The sequence below is a fragment of the Lethenteron reissneri genome, chromosome 70 (genome assembly GCF_015708825.2).
Source record: "Lethenteron reissneri isolate LAM-NWPU_2019-01 chromosome 70, ASM1570882v1, whole genome shotgun sequence".
NCBI classification, from domain to species: domain Eukaryota; kingdom Metazoa; phylum Chordata; class Hyperoartia; order Petromyzontiformes; family Petromyzontidae; genus Lethenteron; species Lethenteron reissneri.
The window spans coordinates 669,644-694,362 of record NC_083848.1 but is presented as its reverse complement, the minus strand read 5'-3'; the positions used below and the strand labels follow the sequence as shown (position 1 = coordinate 694,362).

Sequence of the window (24,719 nt, the reverse complement as noted above, 5' to 3'; positions counted from 1 at the left end):
CAGCTATCATCAATAGTGTTGTAGTTTATTATCACTGCAGCTGTCATCAATAGCGTTGTAGTTTATTATCACTGCAGCTGTCATCATTAGCGTTGTAGTTTATTATCACTGCAGCTATCATCATTAGCGTTGTAGTTTATTATCACTGCAGCTGTCATCAATAGCGTTGTAGTTTATTATCACTGCAGCTGTCATCATTAGCGTTGTAGTTTATTATCACTGCAGCTGTCATCAATAGCGTTGTAGTTTATTATCACTGCAGCTATCATCATTAGCGTTGTAGTTTATTATCACTGCAGCTGTCATCATTAGTGTTGTAGTTTATTATCACTGCAGCTGTCATCATTAGCGTTGTAGTTTATTATCACTGCAGCTATCATCATTAGCGTTGTAGTTTATTATCACTGCAGCTGTCATCAATAGCGTTGTAGTTTATTATCACTACAGCTATCATCAATAGTGTTGTAGTTTATTATCACTGCAGCTGTCATCATTAGTGTTGTAGTTTATTATCACTGCAGCTGTCATCAATAGTGTTGTAGTTTATTATCACTGCAGTTGTCATCAATAGTGTTGTAGTGTATTAACACTGCAGCTATCATCATTAGCGTTGTAGTTTATTATCACTGCAGCTGTCATCATTAGTGTTGTAGTTTATTATCACTGCAGTTGTCATCATTAGTGTTGTAGTTTATTATCACTGCAGCTATCATCAATAGTGTTGTAGTTTATTATCACTGCAGCTGTCATCAATAGCGTTGTAGTTTATTATCACTGCAGCTGTCATCATTAGCGTTGTAGTTTATTATCACTGCAGCTATCATCATTAGCGTTGTAGTTTATTATCACTGCAGCTGTCATCATTAGTGTTGTAGTTTATTATCACTGCAGCTGTCATCATTAGTGTTGTAGTTTATTATCACTGCAGCTGTCATCATTAGCGTTGTAGTTTATTATCACTGCAGCTGTCATCAATAGCGTTGTAGTTTATTATCACTGCAGTTGTCATCAATAGCGTTGTAGTTTATTATCACTGCAGCTGTCATCATTAGTGTTGTAGTGTATTAACACTGCAGCTGTCATCAATAGCGTTGTAGTTTATTATCACTGCAGCTGTCATCATTAGCGTTGTAGTTTATTATCACTGCAGCTGTCATCAATAGTGTTGTAGTTTATTATCACTGCAGCTGTCATCAATAGCGTTGTAGTTTATTATCACTGCAGCTGTCATCATTAGCGTTGTAGTTTATTATCACTGCATCTGTCATCATTAGTGTTGTAGTTTATTATCACTGCAGCTATCATCAATAATGTTGTAGTTTATTATCACTGCAGCTATCATCATTAGCGTTGTAGTTTATTATCACTGCAGCTGTCATCATTAGCGTTGTAGTTTATTATCACTGCAGCTGTCATCATTAGTGTTGTAGTTTATTATCACTGCAGCTATCATCAATAATGTTGTAGTTTATTATCACTGCAGCTATCATCATTAGCGTTGTAGTTTATTATCACTGCAGCTGTCATCAATAGCGTTGTAGTTTATTATCACTGCAGTTGTCATCATTAGCGTTGTAGTTTATTATCACTGCAGCTATCATCATTAGTGTTGTAGTTTATTATCACTGCATCTGCCATCATTAGCGTTGTAGTTTATTATCACTGCAGCTATCATCATTAGTGTTGTAGTTTATTATCACTGCAGCTATCATCAATAGCGTTGTAGTTTATTATCACTGCAGCTGTCATCATTAGCGTTGTAGTTTATTATCACTGCAGCTGTCATCAATAGCGTTGTAGTTTATTAACACTGCGGCTATCATCATTAGCGTTGTAGTTTATTATCACTGCAGCTGTCATCAATAGCGTTGTAGTGTATTAACACTGCGGCTATCATCATTAGCGTTGTAGTTTATTATCACTGCAGCTGTCATCATTAGCGTTGTAGTTTATTATCACTGCAGCTGTCATCAATAGCGTTGTAGTTTATTAACACTGCGGCTATCATCATTAGCGTTGTAGTTTATTATCACTGCAGCTGTCATCATTAGCGTTGTAGTTTATTAACACTGCGGCTATCATCATTAGCGTTGTAGTTTATTATCACTGCAGCTATCATCATTAGCGTTGTAGTTTATTAACACTGCGGCTATCATCAATAGTGTTGTAGTTTATTATCACTGCAGCTGTCATCATTAGCGTTGTAGTTTATTAACACTGCGGCTATCATCATTAGCGTTGTAGTTTATTATCACTGCAGCTGTCATCATTAGCGTTGTAGTTTATTATCACTGCAGCTATCATCATTAGCGTTGTAGTTTATTATCACTGCAGCTGTCATCATTAGCGTTGTAGTTTATTATCACTGCAGCTATCATCAATAGCGTTGTAGTTTATTAACACTGCAGCTGTCATCATTAGCGTTGTAGTTTATTATCACTGCAGCTATCATCATTAGCGTTGTAGTTTATTAACACTGCGGCTATCATCAATAGCGTTGTAGTTTATTATCACTGCGGCTGTGATCATTCGTGTTGTAGTTTGCTACGCACATCAGAGGGTTTTGTTGGGGTGATGTCGTGTGAAATGTAAGTGCTGCCTGCCCCGTGTCTGTCGGCAGACGAGAACTTGGACGACTACATGGCCATGTCCACAGATGTCTCTCCACCTCCAGGTACAAACGCACAGACAAAGGTCCCCCGTGTAGCCTCACGCAGGCCGTAGGGGCAAGTGCTGTCAGTAGCGAGCGCCTATGGAGGCTACCGGCACTGTGGCACACGAGGGGGTGGGTGGCCAGCACCACGCTCGGCCGCCTTTGTCTCCCCAGTGCTAGCGATGTTTGCTACACACCGCACCAGGTACTCATTTGAGGCTGAGTCGACCTAGAGGAGGCCCAGGACTGGTTCAGATAATCGTCGCCACTGTTTTTGGTCGTGAGCGGGAATCGAACTCGGGTCGCCGGGTTCGTAGCGCAGCGTAGCGCTAACCACTGCACCACCGCTCCCCAGACACACACAGACACACACACACCCCCACACACACACCCACACACACCCACACACACCACACACACACCCACACACACCCACACACACACACCACACACACCCACACACACCCACACACACACCCACACACACCCACACACATACCACACACCCACACACACCCACACACACACACACCACACACATACCACACACCCACACACACCCACACACACACACACCACACACATACCACACACCCACACACACCCACACACACCCACACACACACACGCCATACACACACCCACACACACACACCATACACACACCTACACACCCACACACACCCACACACACCCACACACACACACCCACACACACCCACAAACACCCACACACCCACACCACCCACACACTCACCCACACACACCCACACACACACCCACACCCACCCACAAACACCCACACACCCACACCACACACACACCCACCCACCCCCACCCACACACACACCCACACCCACCCACAAACACCCACACACCCACACCCACCCACACACACCCTCCCACACACATGTGCGCGCTCGCGCTCACCGACGGCGATTTCCCCATCATCCCGCAGCCTCAGCCCCTCGCGACCACACGGAGAGCCCGGGGCGTGAGGAGGAGGAGGAGGAAGAGGAGGAGGACATCTACATGGTGCTCACGCCGTCCAACTCCAGCTCGCCGCCCACTCCTCACCAAGGTAGCCATCCAGCGCACGCAGCACGCGGCCATTCAGCTCCTCGCTTTTCCACTGCACAAACCGAACCGTGCCAAGCCAGCCCTGGCATGGTTCGTTGTTTTTTTCCACTGCACAAACCGAGCCGTGCCAAGCCAGCCCTGGTATGGTTCGTTGTTTTTTTCCACTGCACAAACCGAGCCGTGCCAAGCCAGCCCTGGTATGGTTTGTTGTTTTTTTCCACTGCACAAACCGAACCGTGCCAAGCCAGCCCTGGTATGGTTCGTTGTTTTTTTCCACTGCACAAACCGAGCCGTGCCAAGCCAGCCCTGGTATGGTTCGTTGTTTTTTTCCACTGCACAAACCGAACCGTGCCAAGCCAGCCCTGGTATGGTTCGTTGTTTTTTTTCCACTGCACAAACCGAACCGTGCCAAGCCAGCCCTGATAGGGTTCGTTGTTTTTTTCCACTGCACAAACCGAACCGTGCCAAGCCAGCCCTGATAGGGTTCGTTTTTTTTTTCCACTGCACAAAGTGAACCGTGCCAAGCCAGCCCTGACATGGTTCGTTTTTTTTTTTCCACTGCACAAACCGAACCGTGCTAAGCCAGCCCTGGCATGTTTTTTCTTTTTTCCACTGCACAAACCGAACCGTGCCAAGCCAGCCCTGACATGTTTTTTCTTTTTTCCACTGCACAAACCGAACCGTGCTAAGCCAGCCCTGGCATGTTTTTTCTTTTTTCCACTGCACAAACCGAGCCGTGCCAAGCCAGCCCTGGTATGGTTCGTTTTTTTTTCCACTGCACAAACCGAGCCGTGCCAAGCCAGCCCTGATAGGGTTCGTTTTTTTTTCCACTGCACAAACCGAGCCGTGCCAAGCCAGCTCCGGCACATTTTTTTCCACATCCGAGTCAGGCCAGGGCTAGCCCTGGCACGGTTGTTTTCGGGTTTTTTTTCCACTGCACAAAACTGTGCCGTGCCGTGCCACTAACGTTGCACGCGGTGATGACGACGCCGAAGTTGATGATGATGTTGATGATGATGTCATTGATGATGATGATGTTGACGATGATGTCATTGATGATGATGATGTTGACGATGATTTCATCGCTGATGTTGACGATGTTGACAATGTCATTGATGATGTCATCGTTGATGATGGTGTTGATGTTGGTGGTGATGTCATCGATGATGATGTTGACGATGTCGATGATGATGTCATCGATGATGATGTTGACGATGTCGATGATGATGTCATCGCTGATGTTGACGATGTCATTGATGATGTCATCGTTAATGATGGTGTTGGTATTGACGATATCGATGATGATGTCATCGTTGATGATGTCATCATTGATGATGGTGTTGATGATGTTGATGTCATCGATGATGATGTTGACGATGTCGTTGATGTCATCAATGTTGATGATGTTGACGATGTCGTTGATGATTTCATCATGGGAACCTCATTTGCCAGTAAAAATATGATAATTGGTTTTTTACCCTTCTATCTGGCAACAAAACTGACACCTTTTTACAAGGAGTCATGTTTGCATAGACCGCAATACCTGCAGTCATAATGCATTATGACTGCAGGTATTGCGGTCTATGCAAACATGACTCCTCGTAAAAAGGTGTCAGTTTTGTTGCCAGATAGAAGGGTAAAAAACCGATGATTTCATCGTTGATGATGATGATGTCGATGTTGATGATGTCATCGTTGATGATGATGATGTCGATGTTGACGATGTTGATGTTGACGATGTCGATGTTGATGATGTCATCGTTGATGATGATGATGATGTCGATGTTGATGATGTCATCGTCGATGATGATGATGTCGATGTTGACGATGTCGATGTTGATGATGTCATCGTTGATAATGATGTTGATGACGATGTTGATGTTGACGATGTCGATGATGATGTCATCGTTGATAATGATGTTGATGACGATGTCGATGTTGATGATGTCGACGATGTCATCGTTTGTGATGATGTCGATGATGTCATCATTGATGATGTCGATGATGATGTCATCATTGATGATGTCAACGACGATGTTAACGATGACGTCATCCTCATCGATGATGATGACGACGACGATGTCCGACAGAGACCCCTGCCCAGAAGAAGACTCTCTCCACGCGCCTCAGGGAGAACTTCGCTACCGTCTCTCTCAACCTTCGCGGCAAGGTAACCGGGCCGCCACCACCGAGATGTTGACTACCTCGCCTGGTACGCAGGAGGTCGTGGGTTCCATCCCGACCCTGATGAGATGTTGACTACCTCGCCTGGTACGCAGGAGGTCGTGGGTTCCATCCCGACCCTGATGAGATGTTGACTACCTCGCCTGGTACGCAGGAGGTCGTGGGCTCGATCCCGACCCTGACGATGCCTGCTGCTGCTGCTGTATATTTGGAGTCTGCATCTCTCTCCCTCTCTCTCTCCCCATAATTTTTGGGGATTTTTCTCCGGGTCCTCCTGTTCATTCCCTCCACATTGAGTCAGCGTCACGCAATTTAGAGTCGTTTGGCTGCTGCTGATACTTGTCCACGTGATGACGATGACTGAACGGGCGTGGCACGGGCTAGAGAAGAGATGGAGTGACGTGGTACAGCAGGACGTGGAGCTGAGTGGACTTGCCGATGACTGGTACCAGCGGTGTCAAGATCGTCCTCTGTGGAGGAGGCTCGTGAAGGACGCTACTGGGCAGTTGGAGGCAGTCGCCCTCCAGAAATAACAACGGAGGGCGGAGGAGCGATGCTCATAACAACGAGCGGAGCGCCGGGTGGCTAAAGCACAGCAAGTTGGCACAGCAGGGGGCACAGGTGGTGCATCAGCCACTCATCTCAGTCATCTCAGTCGGTCGACCCGTGGCACCTGCTGGGTCTGCCCCATGACCTCCTGCCATCGAGAGATTGACACTTCACGTGACCTCAACGTGCACCTAGCCTGGCACAGGCCCCGTGGTGACATCACTGCCACTTAGAGGCGAATGGCGGTTGTTGTTTTTGTTGGGTGGTGGTGGTGATGGCGGTGGTGGTGGGGAGTGGTGGTGCAGCGGTTAGCGCTACGCTGCGCTACGAACCCGGTGACTCGAGTTTGATTCCCGCTCACGGCCACCAACACCGCCGGTGACGATTATCTGAACCGGCCCTGGGCCTCCCTTAGGTCGACTCGGCCTCAAATGAGTGCCTGGTGCGATGTGTAGTAAACATCGCCACTAGGGAGACAAAGGCGGTCGGGCGTGGTGCTGGCTAACTGCACTTGCCCCAACAATCTGTGAAGGTCTTAATTTTAGAACTTTCGTAACTGCAGGAATTATTATTTGGTTCTTTCGGTTAAGTCACGTCTAGACGTGACTTAACCGAAAGAACCAAATAATAATCTGTGAAGGCTTTATGGGGGATCTTGTCTTTGGTGCTGGTGGCGTGGGTGATGGTGGTGGTGGTGGCCGTGATGGTGGTGGCGGTGGTGGTAGTGGCGGAGATGGTGGCGGTGGTTGATGGTGGTGGTGGTTGATGCTGTTGGTGGTTGATTGTGGTGCTGGTGGTTGATGCTGTTGGTGGTGGTGGTGGTTGATGCTGGTGGTGTTGATGCCGTTGGTGGTGCCCCACAGGTACCGCAGGTGGCCCAGGCTCTGTCCAAGGGCGGCTTCCTAAGCGAAGAGGAGAGGGCGGCCACCGTCGCTGCTGCGGCCGCCACCGTCACCGTCACCGCCACCGTCACCGTCACCGTCACCGGCACCGGCACCGGCACGGGGGCCACGGGGGTCACGGGGGTCACGGGGGCCACGGGGGCTGGCGCCGCCGCGGTGAACAAGCTCATCCTGAGGGCGCTGGCGCGGGGCGGCGAGGAGGAGTGCGGCCTGCTGCTAGCGCACGCAGGCCTCGTCTGATCCAGCGCGTGTGCCACCAACCCCAATCCCAGGCTACCCCGAGTCTCTCTAGACCCCGAGTCTCTCTACACCACGAGTCTCTCTAGACCCAGGTGAACCGAGTCTTTGTGAGTCTCTATGGGTCTCTGTGGATCTCTGGGGGCCTCTGGGGGTCTCTATGGGTCTCTGTGGATCTCTGTGGATCTCTGTGGGTCTCTGGGGGTCTCTATGGGTCTCTGTGGATCTCTGGGGGCCTCTGGGGGTCTCTATGGGTCTCTGTGGGCTTTAATGCGTCTCTATGAGCGTGAATCTCTATGGGTCTCTGTGGGACTCTATGAGTCTATGTGGGTCTCTGTGAGTCTCTGTGAGTTTCTATGGATCTCTGTGGGTCTCTGTGAGTCTCTGTGGGTCTCTGTGAGTCTTTGTGAGTCTACGTAGGTCTCTGTGAGTTTCTTTGAGTTTCTATGGGTCTCTGTGGGACTTTATGAGTCTCTATGGGTCTCTGTGAGTCTCTGTGAGTCTCTATGGGTCTCTGTGGGTCTCTGTGGGTCTCTGTGAGTCTCTATGGGTCTCTGTGAGTCTCTGTGAGTCTCTATGGGTCTCTGTGGGTCTCTATGGGTCTCTGTGAGTCTCTGTGGGTCTCTGTGGGTCTCTGTGAGTCTCTGTGGGTCTCTGTGGGTCTCTACTAGTGGGATTTGTCCGGTATTGTTGTGTGTGTATGTCTGGGTGATTTGTTTACTTATGCTGTACTTGCCAATATGATGGTGTGTGTCTGTCAGTGTTTGTTGTTGTTGTTGTGACCCCGTACCCCCTACCTGGACAATCTGTGACAATGAGCTTCATAGCTCACCTGATTCCCTCGTGTCGCAGTCTAAGTGATTTTATAGGATATTTAACCGGCTGGGGCTGTATTAGAATATAAGAATAGCTTCGTATCCTTTCTCTGGCAATTAAACAGCAGTTGTGTTTAAGACAAGGCCGTCATTATAACACATTCCTGCGGAGGGAGCTGGTAGGAACGTTGGGTTGCTCGGTCAATGGCCTGCAGGGTCAACGGCGGCGTGGTGTATTCCGCAAATATGCCCGACTGTGAGGGCGGGCACAAGCCGGCGTGAGTAGGTTAAACGTTGAGTTTTATAAGGGCACCTCGGGGTGACCAGCCCCACCCCACCCAGCCCCACCCCTCCCACCCCCCACCCAGCCCCACCCTCCCCACCCAGCCCCTCCCCCTCCCCACCCAGCCCCTCCCCGCCCTCCCCTCCCAGCCCCTCCCCACCCTCCCCTCCCCACCCAGCCCCACCCTCCCCACCCTCCTCTCCCCACCCAGCCCCTCCCCACCCTCCCCACCCAGCCCCTCCCCACCCTCCCCTCCCCACCCGGCCCCTCCCTCCCCACCCTCCTCTCCCCACCCAGCCCCTCCCCACCCTCCCCACCCAGCCCCACCCTCCCCACCCTCCTCTCCCCACCCAGCCCCTCCCCACCCTCCCCTCCCAGCCCCTCCCCACCCTCCCCTCCCCACCCAGCCCCACCCTCCTCTCCCCACCCAGCCCCTCCCCACCCTCCCCACCCAGCCCCACCCTCCCCACCCTCCTCTCCCCACCCAGCCCCTCCCCACCCTCCCCTCCCAGCCCCTCCCCACCCTCCCCTCCCCACCCAGCCCCACCCTCCTCTCCCCACCCAGCCCCTCCCCACCCTCCCCACCCAGCCCCTCCCCACCCTCCCCTCCCCACCCGGCCCCTCCCTCCCCACCCTTGGCCACAATATCTGGACTTGTCTTCATATAAATAAACGCATAGATGTATCTTTATATGATTGTGGTTGTACTTTATTAATCCCGAATCTCTGTCATTACATACAATGAAACAAGGAATTGTAAAAAAAACGTCAAAACAGAGCAATGAAATACAATACACTCTTAGACATTATTGTACAAAATAAAATAAAAAGTCCATCCCATGTGTTGGTGAATTTTTAAAAATATTTTTACGCAGCAAATGGCAGGAAATGAGTTTAAAAGTTTGATTTTTTTCTGGGTTTTTTGGGGGGTTGGGCCCATTATTGTACAAAATAAAATAAAAAGTCCATCCCGTGTGTTGGTGAATTTTTAAAAATATTTTTACGCAGCAAATGGCAGGAAATGAGTTTAAAATTTAGATTTTTTTATGGGTTTTTGGGGGGTTGGGCCCCCCACACCCCCTGGAAGATTTGCCCCCCCCCCCCAATGTTGTTGACTCCGTGGCTACGGCCTTGAAGACGTTCAAACACCACAGTAGACACCCATTGTAAGGCGTCATCAGGGGTCTGCGTTAACCGCGCGCACACAACACTGGTGGCGAACACGCGAACGCGCGTGGCTCTGAAAATAATCATCGTCACCATGATGATGATGTTAGAGGCATTGACTTTGAGACTGAATCTACGTCGTGACGTCATCACGCAACTCAGCTACAGCGAACTCAGAAGGGAGTCTGCGTGATGACGTCATCACGCAACTCAGCTGCAGCGAGTCCAACCGGAATTTACGTCGTGACGTCATCACGCAACTCAGCTGGAGCGAACTCAGAAGGGAGTCTGCGTGATGACGTCATCACGCAACTCAGCTGCAGCGAGTCCAACCGGATTTTACGTCGTGACGTCATCACGCAACTCAGCTGCAGTGAGTCCAACTGTAATTTACGTCGTGACGTCATCACGCAACTCAGCTGCAACGAGTCCAACTGGAATCTACGTCGTGACGTCATCACGCAACTCAGCTGCAGCTATTCCAACCGGAATTTACGTCGTGACGTCATCACGCAACTCAGCTGCAACGAGTCCAACCGGAATTTACGTCGTGACGTCATCACGCAACTCAGCTGCCGCGAACTCAAAAGGGAGGTTGCGTGGTGACGTCACCACGCAAAGCCAGCCGCTACGAACCAAACCCAAATCTGTGCAGTGACGTCACCACGCAAAGCCAGCCGCTGTGAGCCGAACCTAAATCTGCGCAGTGACGTCACCGCGCAACCCAAACAGAGGGGGGAAGTCTGCGTGGTGACGTCACCGCGCAAACCCAGCCGCTGCGATCCCAACCCAAATCTGCGCGGTGACGTCACCACGCAACCCAAACAGAGTGGGAAGTCTGCGTGGTGACGTCACCGCGCAAACCCAGCCGCTGCGATCCCAACCCAAATCTGCGCGGTGACGTCACCACGCAACCCAAACAGAGTGGGAAGTCTGCGTGGTGACGTCACCGCGCAAACCCAGCCGCTGCGATCTCAACCCAAATCTGCGCGGTGACGTCACCGCGCAACCCAAACAGAGGTGGGAAGTCTGCGTGGTGACGTCACCGAGACGACGTCACCGGCGTGTTGGGGGAGTCGAGATCACTTCCCCCTCCCTCCCTCCCTCCTCCACCTCCACAAACTTCACAGCAAATAGAAACATTGAGAGAGGACGCGGCCGCTTCACACAAACAAACAACAACACCCTCGTACGATGGCCGCTGCTGCTGCTACAGCGACGACGACGCTGCTGTGCGTGCTAGCGCTGGGCCAGGCGTTCTACCTCCCGGGTCTCGCCCCCGTCAGCTTCTGCGAGAAGGCCGAGGAGCACCTCAACTGTCAGGTAGGCTCGTCAGGCCCACGCCGAGGCTTCGGCCTAAACTCCCTTCGGTCTTTTTTTTTTCTTCTTCTTCTTGTTTCCCTTCGTCCGTCGCGAAGTTTGAACGCGCTGTTGTTGTTGTTATTGTTGTTGTTGATATTGTTGTTGTTGTCGTCGTCGTTATTGTTTGACGCTATAACGCCGCGCTCTCTCGTCGTATTTTTTTTCCCTTTTCGGAGTCTTTAATGCGGCAGAGTAGGCCAAATACACAGTGCGGAGTTGTGTGTGGTGGAGTTCCACTGGTGGAGCTCCACTTGGGCAGCTTCACTGGTGGAGCTCGTGTGGTGGAGGTCGTGTGGTGGAGCTTCACTGGTGGAGCTCGTGTTGTGGAGGTCGTGTGGTGGAGCTTCACTGGTGGAGCTCGTGTGGTGGAGGTCGTGTGGTGGAGCTTCACTGGTGGAGCTCGTGTGGTGGAGGTCGTGTGGTGGAGCTCCGCTGTGAAGCTCCACCGGTGGAGCTCGCGTGGTGGAGCTCCGCCGGTGGAGCTCCGCCGGTGGAGCTCGTGTGTGGTGGAGCTCCACTGGTGGAGCTTCACTGGTGGAGCTCGTGTGTGGTGGAGCTCTACTGGTGGAGCTCCACTGGTGGAGCTCGTTTGGTGGAGCTTCACTGGTGGAGCTCCACTGGTGGAGCTCGCGTGGTGGAGCTCGTGTGTGGTGGAGCTCGTGTGTGGTGGAGCTTGAACACACACCGGTGGGCTAAAGTTGTGAACTATTCTGTCTTCTGTCAACGTGACACTTTGTTGAATGATTGGCCGTGTCGGGTGGTGGAGGGTTGCGACACATTTATACTGAACGCGATCTAACCCACAAACCTTTATCATGAATGATACTGGTCACCCAAGCCTACGTATCATCATCTCTTTAATCACCATCATCATCATCTCGATCACCATCATCATTGTTTTCACCACCACCATCATCATCATCATCATTTCTATCACAACATCAATATCATCTCTCTCACCATCATCTCTTTCACCATCATCATTTTAACACCACCATCATCGTCATCGTCGCCCTCGCAAAAGAGGGTTTTAACCTCAAGGGGTTTTTTGTGTTAACCTGGTTAGATGAAGGTGAAATACACCTGATGATGGACACTTGTGTTGCGCCCGAAATGTCGTGATTTATTTTATTTTATACCTACGTGACTTTACCGAAAGAACCAAAGAGTATACAATAAAATATTTTCATAACCACCACCATCATCTCCACCACCATCATCTCCACCACCATCATCTCCACCACCATCATCTCCACCACCACCATCACCTCCACCACCACCATCACCTCCACCATCGGCATCACCACCGCCATCACCACTGCCATCATCACCACCATCATCACCACCATCATCTCCACCACCACCATCACCTCCAACACCGCCATCACCACCATCACCACCACCATCACCTCCAACACCGCCATCACCACCATCACCACCACCACCATCACCACCATCACCACCACCACCATCACCATCCCCACCATCACCACCACCATCATCACCACCACCATCACCATCCCCACCATCACCACCATCATCACCACGACCACCACCATCACCATCCCCACCATCACCACCATCACCTCCACCATCACCACCACCATCGCCATCCCCACCACCATCCCCACCACCATCACCACCATCACCACTACCACCATCACCACCACCACCACGTGCGTGACCTCTGCTGTAAGTGTGTCGCCCCTCTCTGTGCGTGTCCCAGTCCACCATCGAGCTCTACATGAACCGCCTGGACTCGGTGGAGTCTGTGCTGCCCTACGAGTACAACGCGTGAGTACTCGCTCACGTACTCACACTCACTCACGTACTCACTCACTCGTACTCACACTCACTCACGTACTCACTCACGTAATCTCACACGTACTCACTCACGCACTCTCACACGTACTCTCACACGCACTCTCACACGCATTCACACTCACTCGCGTACTCACTCACGTACTCACACGCACGCACTCACTCGTACTCACACGCACGCACTCACACGTACTCACGCACTCACACACACTCACACGCACTCACAAACATGTACCCACACACAAAGACAAAGACCCCCTGTAGAGCCTTAACAGACTGTTGGGGCAAGTGCTGCTACTCGCAACTACCAACAGCACTTGCCCCGCCATCCCGTGAGAGGCTACACGGGGGATCTTTGTCTCGTAACACTGACTCCCCCCCCCCCCGGCCTCTCTCCCGTCGGCGTGTGGTCTAGGTTCGACTTCTGCAAGGCGCCCGAAAGCAAACAGAGACCCACGGAGAACCTGGGCCAGGTGCTGTTCGGTGAGAGGATAGAGCCCTCGCCGTACAAGGTGCGTGGTGGCCACGTGGTCTCATGGCTCGCCGGGGTGGGGGGTGGGGGGGGCTCGCACACCAGCCCCGCAGAGGGGGCCCGGGTTCGATTCCTGAGTCTGTGTGGTGTGTGTGAGTGTGTCACTGTGTCACTGTGTGTGTGTCACTGTGTGTGAGTCTGTGTGTGGTGTGTGAGTGTGTCTCACTGTGTCACTGTGTGTGTCACTGTGTTTGTGTCACTGTGTGTGTGTGTCACTGTGTGTGTGTGTCACTGTGTGTCACTGTGTGTGTCTGTGTCACTGTGTGTGTGTGTCACTGTGTGTGTCTGTGTGTGTGTCACTGTGTGTGAGTCTGTGTGTGGTGTGTGAGTGTGTCTCACTGTGTCACTGTGTGTATCTCTGTGTGTGTGTGTCTGTCTCTGTGTGTGTGTCTGTGTGTGTGTCTGTGTGAGTGTGTCACTGTGTTTGCGTGTGTGTCTGTCAACACTTCACGTGGCCTCAAGGTGCACTTGGCCTGGCACAAGCGTCGTGGTGACGTCACCGTCACTTAGTGGCGAATGGCGGTTGTTGTTGTTGTTGTGTGTCTGTGTGAGTGAGACTGTGTGCGTGACTCATCATAGACGCTGCTGCTTCTCGCTACTAACAGCACTTGCCCCTACAGCCTGTTAGAGGCTACACAGGGGATCTTTGTCTGTGTATAGGTGTTGCTGCTACTCGCTACTAACAGTACTTGCCCCTACAGCCTGTTAGAGGCTACACGGGGGATCTTTGTCTGTGTATAGGTGCTGCTGCTACTCGCTACTAACAGCACTTGCCCCTACAGCCTGTTAGAGGCTACACGGGGGATCTTTGTCTGTGTATAGGTGCTGCTGCTACTCGCTACTAACAGCACTTGCCCCTACAGTCTGCTAGAGGCTACATGGGTGACCTTTGCCTGTGTGCAGGTGACGTTCAAGGAGGAGACGGCGTGTGCCGTCCTGTGCGAGCCCAAGGTGTACGAGCCGGGCTCCGCCGATGACCAGGCCAGCCTGGACTTCCTCAAGAAGGCCATGCACTTCAACTACCAGCACCACTGGTATCCCCTCCATCATCACCATCGTCACCATCATCATCACCATCGTCATCACCATCGTCATCATCATCGCCATCATCATCACCATCATCATCACTACAACCACTTCAACTACCAGCACCACTGGTATCTCCATCATCACCATCATCATCACCATCGTCATCACCATCGTCATCATCATCGCCATCATCATCACCATCATCATCACTACAACCACTTCAACTACCAGCACCACTGGTATCTCCATCATCACCATCATCACCATCATCACCATCATCACCATCATCATCACCATCATCATCACCATCATCATCATCATCGCCATCATCATCATCACCATCATTATCATCACCATCATTATTACCATCATCATCACCATCATCACTACAACCACTTCAACTACCAGCACCACTGGTATCTCCTCCATCACCGCCACCACCATCAGCATCACCACCACCATCAGCATCACCATCACCACCATCACCATCCTCATCAGTGTGCCTGTGTGTGTGTGCGATAGTAGACTGTCCGTGATGTGGTGTCTCTTGTGTTGCCTGTGTGTGTGACTGTGTGTGTGTGTGACTGTGTGTGTGTGTGACTGTGTGTGTGTGACTGTGTGTGTGTGTGACTGTGTGTGTGACTGTGTGTGTGTGTGACTGTGTGTGTGTGTGACTGTGTGTGTGTGCGTGACTGTGTGTGTGTGTGACTGTGTGTGTGTGTGACTGTGTGTGTGACTGTGTGTGTGTGTGACTGTGTGTGTGTGATTGTGTGTGTGTGTGACTGTGTGTGTGTGTGACTGTGTGTGTGTGACTGTGTGTGTGACTGTGTGTGTGTGACTGTTGTGTGACTGTGTGTGTGTGACTGTGTGTGTGTGTGACTGTGTGTGTGTGTGACTGTGTGTGTGTGTGACTGTGTGTGTGTGTGACTGTGTGTGTGTGTGACTGTGTGTGTGTGTGTGACTGTGTGTGTGTGTGACTGTGTGTGTGTGTTGCCTGTGTGTGCGTGACTGTGTGTGTGTGTGACTGTGTGTGTGTGACTGTGTGTGTGTGTTGCCTGTGTGTGCGTGACTGTGTGTGTGTGTGACTGTGTGTGTGTGTGACTGTGTGTGTGTGTGACTGTGTGTGTGTGTGACTGTGTGTGTGTGTGACTGTGTGTGTGCGTGACTGTGTGTGTGCGTGACTGTGTGTGTGCGTGACTGTGTGTGTGCGTGACTGTATGTGTGCGTGACTGTGTGTGTGCGTGACTGTGTATGTGTGTGACTGTGTGTGTGTGTGACTGTGTGTGTGTGTGACTGTGTGTGTGTGTGACTGTGTGTGTGACTGTGTGTGTGTGTGACTGTGTGTGTGTGTGTGTGACTGTGTGTGTGTGCGTGACTGTGTGTGTGTGCGTGACTGTGTGTGTGTGTGACTGTGTGTGTGTGTGACTGTGTGTGCGTGACTGTGTGTGTGTGTGACTGTGTGTGTGTGAGACTGTGTGTGTGCGTGACTGTGTGTGTGCGTGACTGTGTGTGTGCGTGACTGTGTGTGCGTGACTGTGTGTACGTGTGACTGTGTGTACGTGTGACTGTGTGTACGTGTGACTGAGTGTACGTGTGACTGAGTGTACGTGTGACTGTGTGTACGTGTGACTGTGTGTACGTGTGACTGTGTGTGTGTGTGTCTGTGTGTGTGTGACTGTGTGTGCGTGTGACTGTGTGTGTGACTGTGTGTGCGTGTGACTGTGTGTGTGAAACTGTGTGTGCGTGTGACTGTGTGTGTGTCTGTGTGTGCGTGCTGCCTGTAAGGTCGTGGACAACATGCCGCTGGCGTGGTGTGTGTGTGTGTGATTCTTGTGTGTGTGATTCTTGTGTGTGTGTGTGATTCTGGTGTGTGTGTGACTGTGTGACTGTGTGTGTGTGTGTGTGCGCGGTGTATGTGTGTGACTGTGTCTGTGTGTGACTGTGTGTGTGTGCGGCGTGTGTGTGTGACTGTGTGTGTCTGTGTGACTGTGTGTCTGTGTATCTGTGTGTGTGTGTGTGTGACTGTGTGTGTGTGTGACTGTGTGTGTGTGTGGTGTGTAGGATTGTAGACAACATGCCGGTGACGTGGTGCTACCACGTGGACGAGGGGAAGCTCTTCTGTAACCCCGGCTTCCCCGTCGGTGTGTGTGTGTGTCTGTGTGTGTGTGACTGTGTGTGTGTGACTGTGTGGTGTGTAGGATTGTTGACAACATGCCGGTGACATGGTGCTACCACGTGGACGAGGGGAAACTCTTCTGTAACCCCGGCTTCCCCGTGGGCTGCTACGTCACTGCCACCGGGCAGCCCAAGGACGCCTGCATCATCAGCGTGAGGAGTACACCACTACCGCTACTAACTACCACTAATAACTACCACTACTAACTACCACTACTAACTACCACTATAACTACTGTAACTACTACTCTAGCAATCACAAGGACGCCTGCATCATCAGCGTGAGGGTTACACCACTACTAACTACCACTACTAACTACCACTACTAACTACCACTACTAACTACCACTACTAACTACCACTATAACTACTGTAACTACTACTCTAGCAATCACAAGGACGCCTGCATCATCAGCGTGAGGGTTACACCACTACTAACTACCACTACTAACTACCACTACTAACTACCACTACTAACTACCACTACTAACTACCACTACTAACTACCACTACTAACTACCACTACTAACTACCACTACTACCACTATGACTACTGTAACTACTACTCTAGCAATCACAAGGACGCCTGCATCATCAGCGTGAGGGTTACACCACTACTAACTACCACTACTAACTACCACTACTAACTACCACTACTAACTACCACTACTAACTACCACTACTAACTACAACTACTAACTACCGCTACTAACTACCGCTACTAACTACCACTACTAACTAGCACTAACTACCACTACTAACTACCACTACTAACTACCACTATAACTACTGTAACTACTACTCTAGCAATCACAAGGACGCCTGCATCATCAGCGTGAGGGTTACACCACTACTAACTACCACTACTAACTACCACTACTAACTACCACTACTGTGTTACTACTACTGTGTTACTACTACTACCTCTGTGTTACTACCTCTGTGTTACTACTACTACCTCTGTGTTACTACTACTACCTCTGTGTTACTACTACTACTACTGTGTTACTACTACTACCACTGTGTTACTACTACTCCCTCTGTGTTACTACTACTACCACTGTGTTACTACTACTACCTCTGGTTACTACTACTACCACTGTGTTACTACCTGTGTTACTACTACTACCTCTGTGTTATTACTACTACTACTACTGTGTTACTACTACTACCTCCGTGTTACTACTACTACTGTGTTACTACTACTACCTCTGTGTTACTACTACTACCACTGTGTTACTACTACTACCACTGTGTTACTACTACTACCTCTGTGTTACTACTACTACCACTGTGTTACTACTACTACCTCTGTGTTACTACCACTGTGTTACTACTACTACCTCTGTGTTACTACCACTGAGTTACTACTACTACCACTGTGTTACTACTACTACCTCTGTGTTACTACTACTACCTCTGTGTTACTACTACTACCTCTGTGTTACTACTACTACCACTGTGTTACTACTACTACCTCTGTGTTACTACTACTACCTCTGTGTTACTACTACTACCACTGTGTTACTACTACTACCTCTGTGTTACTACTACTACTACCTCTGTGTTACTACTACTACCTCTGTGTTACTACTACTACTACTGTGTTACTACTACTACCACTGTGTTACTACTACTCTGTGTTACTACTACTACCACTGTGTTACTACTACTACCTCTGGTTACTACTACTACCACTGTGTTACTACCTGTGTTACTACTACTACTACTGTGTTACTACTACTACCACTGTGTTACTACTACTACCACTGTGTTACTACTACTACCACTGTGTTACTACCACTGAGTTACTACTACTACCTCTGTGTTACTACTACTACCTCTGTGTTACTACTACTACCTCTGTGTTACTACTACTACCTCTGTGTTACTACTACTACCTCTGTGTTACTACTACTACCTCTGTGTTACTACTACTACCTCTGTGTTACTACCACTGAGTTACTACTACTACCTCTGTGTTACTACTACTACCTCTGTGTTACTACTACTACCACTGTGTTACTACTACTACCTCTGTGTTACTACTACTACCTCTGTGTTACTACTACTACCACTGTGTTACTACTACTACCTCTGTGTTACTACTACTACCACTGAGTTACTACTACTACCTCTGTGTTACTACTACTACCTCTGTGTTACTACTACTACCACTGTGTTACTACTACTACCTCTGTGTTACTACTACTACCACTGTGTTACTACTACTACCTCTGTGTTACTACTACTACCACTGTGTTACTACTACTACCTCTGTGTTACTACTACTACCACTGTGTTACTACTACTACCACTGTGTTACTACTACTACCACTGTGTTACTACTACTACCACTGTGTTACTACTACTACTACCTCTGTGTTACTACTACTACCACTGTGTTACTACTACTACCACTGTGTTACTACTACTGTGTTACTACTACTACCACTGTGTTACTACAACTACCACTGTGTTACTACTACTACCTCTGTGTTACTACTACTACCTCTGTGTTACTACTACTACCACTGTGTTACTACTACTACCTCTGTGTTACTACTACTACTACCTCTGTGTTACTACTACTACCACTGTGTTACTACTACTACCACTGTGTTACTACTACTACCACTGTGTTACTACTACTACCTCTGTGTTACTACTACTACCACTGTGTTACTACTACTACCTCTGTGTTACTACTACTACCTCTGTGTTACTACTACTACTACTGTGTTACTACTACTACTACCTCTGTGTTACTACTACTACCACTGTGTTACTACTACTACCACTGTGTTACTACTACTACCTCTGTGTTACTACTACTACCTCTGTGTTACTACTACTACCTCTGTGTTACTACTACTACTACTGTGTTACTACTACTACCACTGTGTTACTACTACTACTACCTCTGTGTTACTACTACTACTACCTCTGTGTTACTACTACTGTGTTACTACTACTACTACTACCACTGTGTTACTACTACTACTACCTCTGTGTTACTACTACTGTGTTACTACTACTACCACTGTGTTACTACTACTACCACTGTGTTACTACTACTACCACTGTGTTACTACTACTACCACTGTGTTACTACTACTACCTCTGTGTTACTACTACTACCACTGTGTTACTACTACTACCTCTGTGTTACTACTACTACCACTGTGTTACTACTACTACCTCTGTGTTACTACTACTACTACCTCTGTGTTACTACTACTACCACTGTGTTACTACTACTACCACTGTGTTACTACTACTACCTCTGTGTTACTACTACTACCACTGTGTTACTACTACTACCACTGTGTTACTACTACTACCTCTGTGTTACTACTACTACCTCTGTGTTACTACTACTACCACTGTGTTACTACTACTACCACTGTGTTACTACTACTACCTCTGTGTTACTACTACTACCACTGTGTTACTACTACTACCTCTGTGTTACTACTACTACCACTGTGTTACTACTACTACCTCTGTGTTACTACTACTACCACTGTGTTACTACTACTACCACTGTGTTACTACTACTACTACCTCTGTGTTACTACTACTACCACTGTGTTACTACTACTACCACTGTGTTACTACTACTGTGTTACTACTACTACCACTGTGTTACTACAACTACCACTGTGTTACTACTACTACCTCTGTGTTACTACTACTACCTCTGTGTTACTACTACTACCACTGTGTTACTACTACTACCCCTGTGTTACTACTACTACTACCTCTGTGTTACTACTACTACCACTGTGTTACTACTACTACCACTGTGTTACTACTACTACCACTGTGTTACTACTACTACCTCTGTGTTACTACTACTACCACTGTGTTACTACTACTACCTCTGTGTTACTACTACTACCTCTGTGTTACTACTACTACTACTGTGTTACTACTACTACTACCTCTGTGTTACTACTACTACCACTGTGTTACTACTACTACCACTGTGTTACTACTACTACCTCTGTGTTACTACTACTACCTCTGTGTTACTACTACTACCTCTGTGTTACTACTACTACTACTGTGTTACTACTACTACCACTGTGTTACTACTACTACTACCTCTGTGTTACTACTACTACTACCTCTGTGTTACTACTACTGTGTTACTACTACTACTACTACCACTGTGTTACTACTACTACTACCTCTGTGTTACTACTACTGTGTTACTACTACTACTACTACCACTGTGTTACTACTACTACCACTGTGTTACTACTACTACCACTGTGTTACTACTACTACCACTGTGTTACTACTACTACCACTGTGTTACTACTACTACCTCTGTGTTACTACTACTACCACTGTGTTACTACTACTACCTCTGTGTTACTACTACTACCACTGTGTTACTACTACTACCTCTGTGTTACTACTACTACTACCTCTGTGTTACTACTACTACCACTGTGTTACTACTACTACCACTGTGTTACTACTACTACCTCTGTGTTACTACTACTACCACTGTGTTACTACTACTACCACTGTGTTACTACTACTACCTCTGTGTTACTACTACTACCACTGTGTTACTACTACTACCACTGTGTTACTACTACTACCTCTGTGTTACTACTACTACCTCTGTGTTACTACTACTACCACTGTGTTACTACTACTACCACTGTGTTACTACTACTACCTCTGTGTTACTACTACTACCACTGTGTTACTACTACTACCACTGTGTTACTACTACTACCTCTGTGTTACTACTACTACCTCTGTGTTACTACTACTACCACTGTGTTACTACTACTACCACTGTGTTCCTACTACTACCACTGTGTTACTACTACTACCACTGTGTTACTACTACTACCACTGTGTTACTACTACTACCTCTGTGTTACTACTACTACCTCTGTGTTACTACTACTACCACTGTGTTACTACTACTACCTCTGTGTTACTACTACTACCTCTGTGTTACTACTACTACCTCTGTGTTACTACTACTACCACTGTGTTACTACTACTACCACTGTGTTACTACTACTACCACTGTGTTACTACTACTACCACTGTGTTACTACTACTACCACTGTGTTACTACTACTACCTCTGTGTTACTACTACTACCACTGTGTTACTACTACTGTGTTACTACTACTACTACTACCACTGTGTTACTACAACTACCACTGTGTTACTACTACTACCTCTGTGCTACTACTACTGTGTTACTACTACTACTACCTCTGTGCTACTACTACTACCTCTGTGTTACTACGTCTGTGTTACTGCAGACGGAGTTCAAGGAGCCCGACTCGTTCTACCTCTTCAACCACGTGGACGTGACGCTCTCCTACCACAGCGTTACTACCTCTGTGTTACTACCACTGAGTTACTACTACTGTGTTACTACCTCTGTGTTACTGCAGACGGAGTTCAAGGAGCCCGACTCGTTCTACCTCTTCAACCACGTGGACGTGACGCTCTCCTACCACAGCGGGGCGGCCGAGGGCTGGGAGGGAGCACGCCTCGTGGCGGCCAAGGTGGTGCCACGCAGGTGAGGGGGGGGCTGGGGGGGGGGCTGGGGGGGGGGCTGGGGGGGGGGCTGGGGGGGGGGCTGGGGGGGGGGGCTGGGGAGATCACGGGGGGGGGCTGGGGGGGATCACGGGGGGATCATGGGGGGGGGGGTTGATCACGGGGGAGTGATCATGTGATCATTGGGGGGGGATCACGGGGGAGTGATCATGTGATCATTGGGGGGGGGTCACGGGGGAGTGATCATGTGATCATTGGGGGGGGATCACGGGGGGGGATCATGTGATCATTGGGGGGGGATCACGGGGGAGTGATCATGTGATCATTGGGGGGATCACGGGGGAGTGATCATGTGATCATTGGGGGGGGATCACGGGGGGGGGTCACGGTAGAGTGATCATGTGATCATTGGGGGGGGATCACGGGGGAGTGATCATGTGATCATTGGGGGGGGATCACGGGGGGGGGATCATGTGATCATTGGGAGGGGATCACGGGGGGGGGATCATGTGATCATTGAGGGGGGGATCACAGGGGAGTGATCATGTGATCATTGGGAGGGGATCACGGGGGGGGGATCATGTGATCATTGGGAGGGGATCACGGGGGAGTGATCATGTGATCATTGGGAGGGGATCACGGGGGAGCGATCATGTGATCATTGGGAGGGGATCACGGGGGAGTGATCATGTGATCATTGGGAGGGGATCACGGGGGGGGGATCATGTGATCATTGGGAGGGGATCACGGGGGGGGATCATGTGATCATTGGGAGGGGATCACGGGGGAGCGATCATGTGATCATTGGGGGGGGATCACGGGGGAGTGATCATGTGATCATTGGGAGGGGATCACGGGGGAGTGATCATGTGATCATTGGGAGGGGATCACGGGGGAGTGATCATGTGATCATTGGGAGGGGATCACGGGGGGGGATCATGTGATCATTGGGAGGGGATCACGGGGGAGCGATCATGTGATCATTGAGGGGGGGATCACAGGGGAGTGATCATGTGATCATTGGGAGGGGATCACGGGGGAGCGATCATGTGATCATTGGGGGGGGATCACGGGGGAGTGATCATGTGATCATTGAGGGGGGGATCACAGGGGAGTGATCATGTGATCATTGGGAGGGGATCACGGGGGGGGGATCATGTGATCATTGGGAGGGGATCACGGGGGGGGGGTCATGTGATCATTGGGGGGGGATCACGGGAGAGCGATCATGTGATCATTGGGGGGGGATCACGGGGGGGGTGATCATGTGATCATTGGGGGGGGATCACGGGGGAGCGATCATGTGATCATTGAGGAGGGGATCACGGGGGGGGGATCATGTGATCATTGAGGGGGATCACGAGGGGGTGATCATGTGATCATTGGGGGGGGATCACGGGGGAGTGATCATGTGATCATTGAGGGGGGGATCACGGGGGAGTGATCATGTGATCATTGGGGAGGGATCACGGGGGAGTGATCATGTGATCATTGAGGGGGGATCACGGGGGGGTGATCATGTGATCAATGAGGGGGGATCACGGGGGAGTGATCATGTGATCATTGGGAGGGGATCACGGGGGAGTGATCATGTGATCATTGGGAGGGGATCACGGGGGGGTGATCATGTGATCATTGAGGGGGGATCACGGGGGGCTGATCATGTGATCATTGGGGGGGATCACGGGGGAGTGATCATGTGATCATTGAGGGGGGATCACGGGGGAGTGATCATGTGATCATTGGGGGGGGATCACGGGGGGGGGGGATCACAGGGGAGTGATCATGTGATCATTGGGGGGGGATCACGGGGGAGTGATCATGTGATCATTGAGGGGGGATCACGGGGGGGGGATCACAGGGGAGTGATCATGTGATCATTGGGGGGGGATCAGGGGGGGGTGATCATGTGATCATTGGGGGGGATCACGAGGGAGTGATCATGTGATCATTGGGGGGGGATCACGGGGGAGTGATCATGTGATCATTGAGGCGGGGATCACGAGGGAGTGATCATGTGATCATTGAGGGGGGATCACGGGGGGGTGATCATGTGATCATTGAGGGGGGATCGCGGGGGAGGGATCATGTGATCATTGAGGGGGGATCATGGGGGAGTGATCATGTGATCATTGAGGGGGGATCACGGGGGAGTGATCATGTGATCATTGAGGGGGGATCACGGGGGAGTGATCATGTGATCATTGAGGGGGGATCACGGGGGAGTGATCATGTGATCATTGGGATGGGGGATCACAGGGGAGTGATCATGTGATCATTGGGGGGGATCATGTGATCATTGAGGGGGATCACGGGGGAGTGATCATGTGCTCATTGGGGGGGGGATCACGGGGGAGTGATCATGTGATCATTGGGGGGGATC

The 24,719-nt window shown here is 49.9% G+C and overlaps 1 protein-coding gene across 1 annotated transcript in view; it reads left to right on the top strand.

Moving 5' to 3' along the window:
* The first annotated feature begins 10,967 nt into the window (after nucleotides 1-10,967).
* Nucleotides 10,968-24,719, top strand: part of LOC133360913 (transmembrane 9 superfamily member 2-like) — a 17,774-nt gene continuing 4,022 nt past the window's right edge. Inside the window, exons 1-6 of the mRNA XM_061579798.1 lie at nucleotides 10,968-11,193; nucleotides 12,959-13,026; nucleotides 13,469-13,565; nucleotides 14,489-14,619; nucleotides 16,813-16,942; nucleotides 22,231-22,358. Coding sequence (XP_061435782.1) covers nucleotides 11,065-11,193; nucleotides 12,959-13,026; nucleotides 13,469-13,565; nucleotides 14,489-14,619; nucleotides 16,813-16,942; nucleotides 22,231-22,358 — 683 coding nt within the window. The 5' untranslated portion in view covers nucleotides 10,968-11,064. The remainder of the gene's footprint in view (nucleotides 11,194-12,958; nucleotides 13,027-13,468; nucleotides 13,566-14,488; nucleotides 14,620-16,812; nucleotides 16,943-22,230; nucleotides 22,359-24,719) is intronic.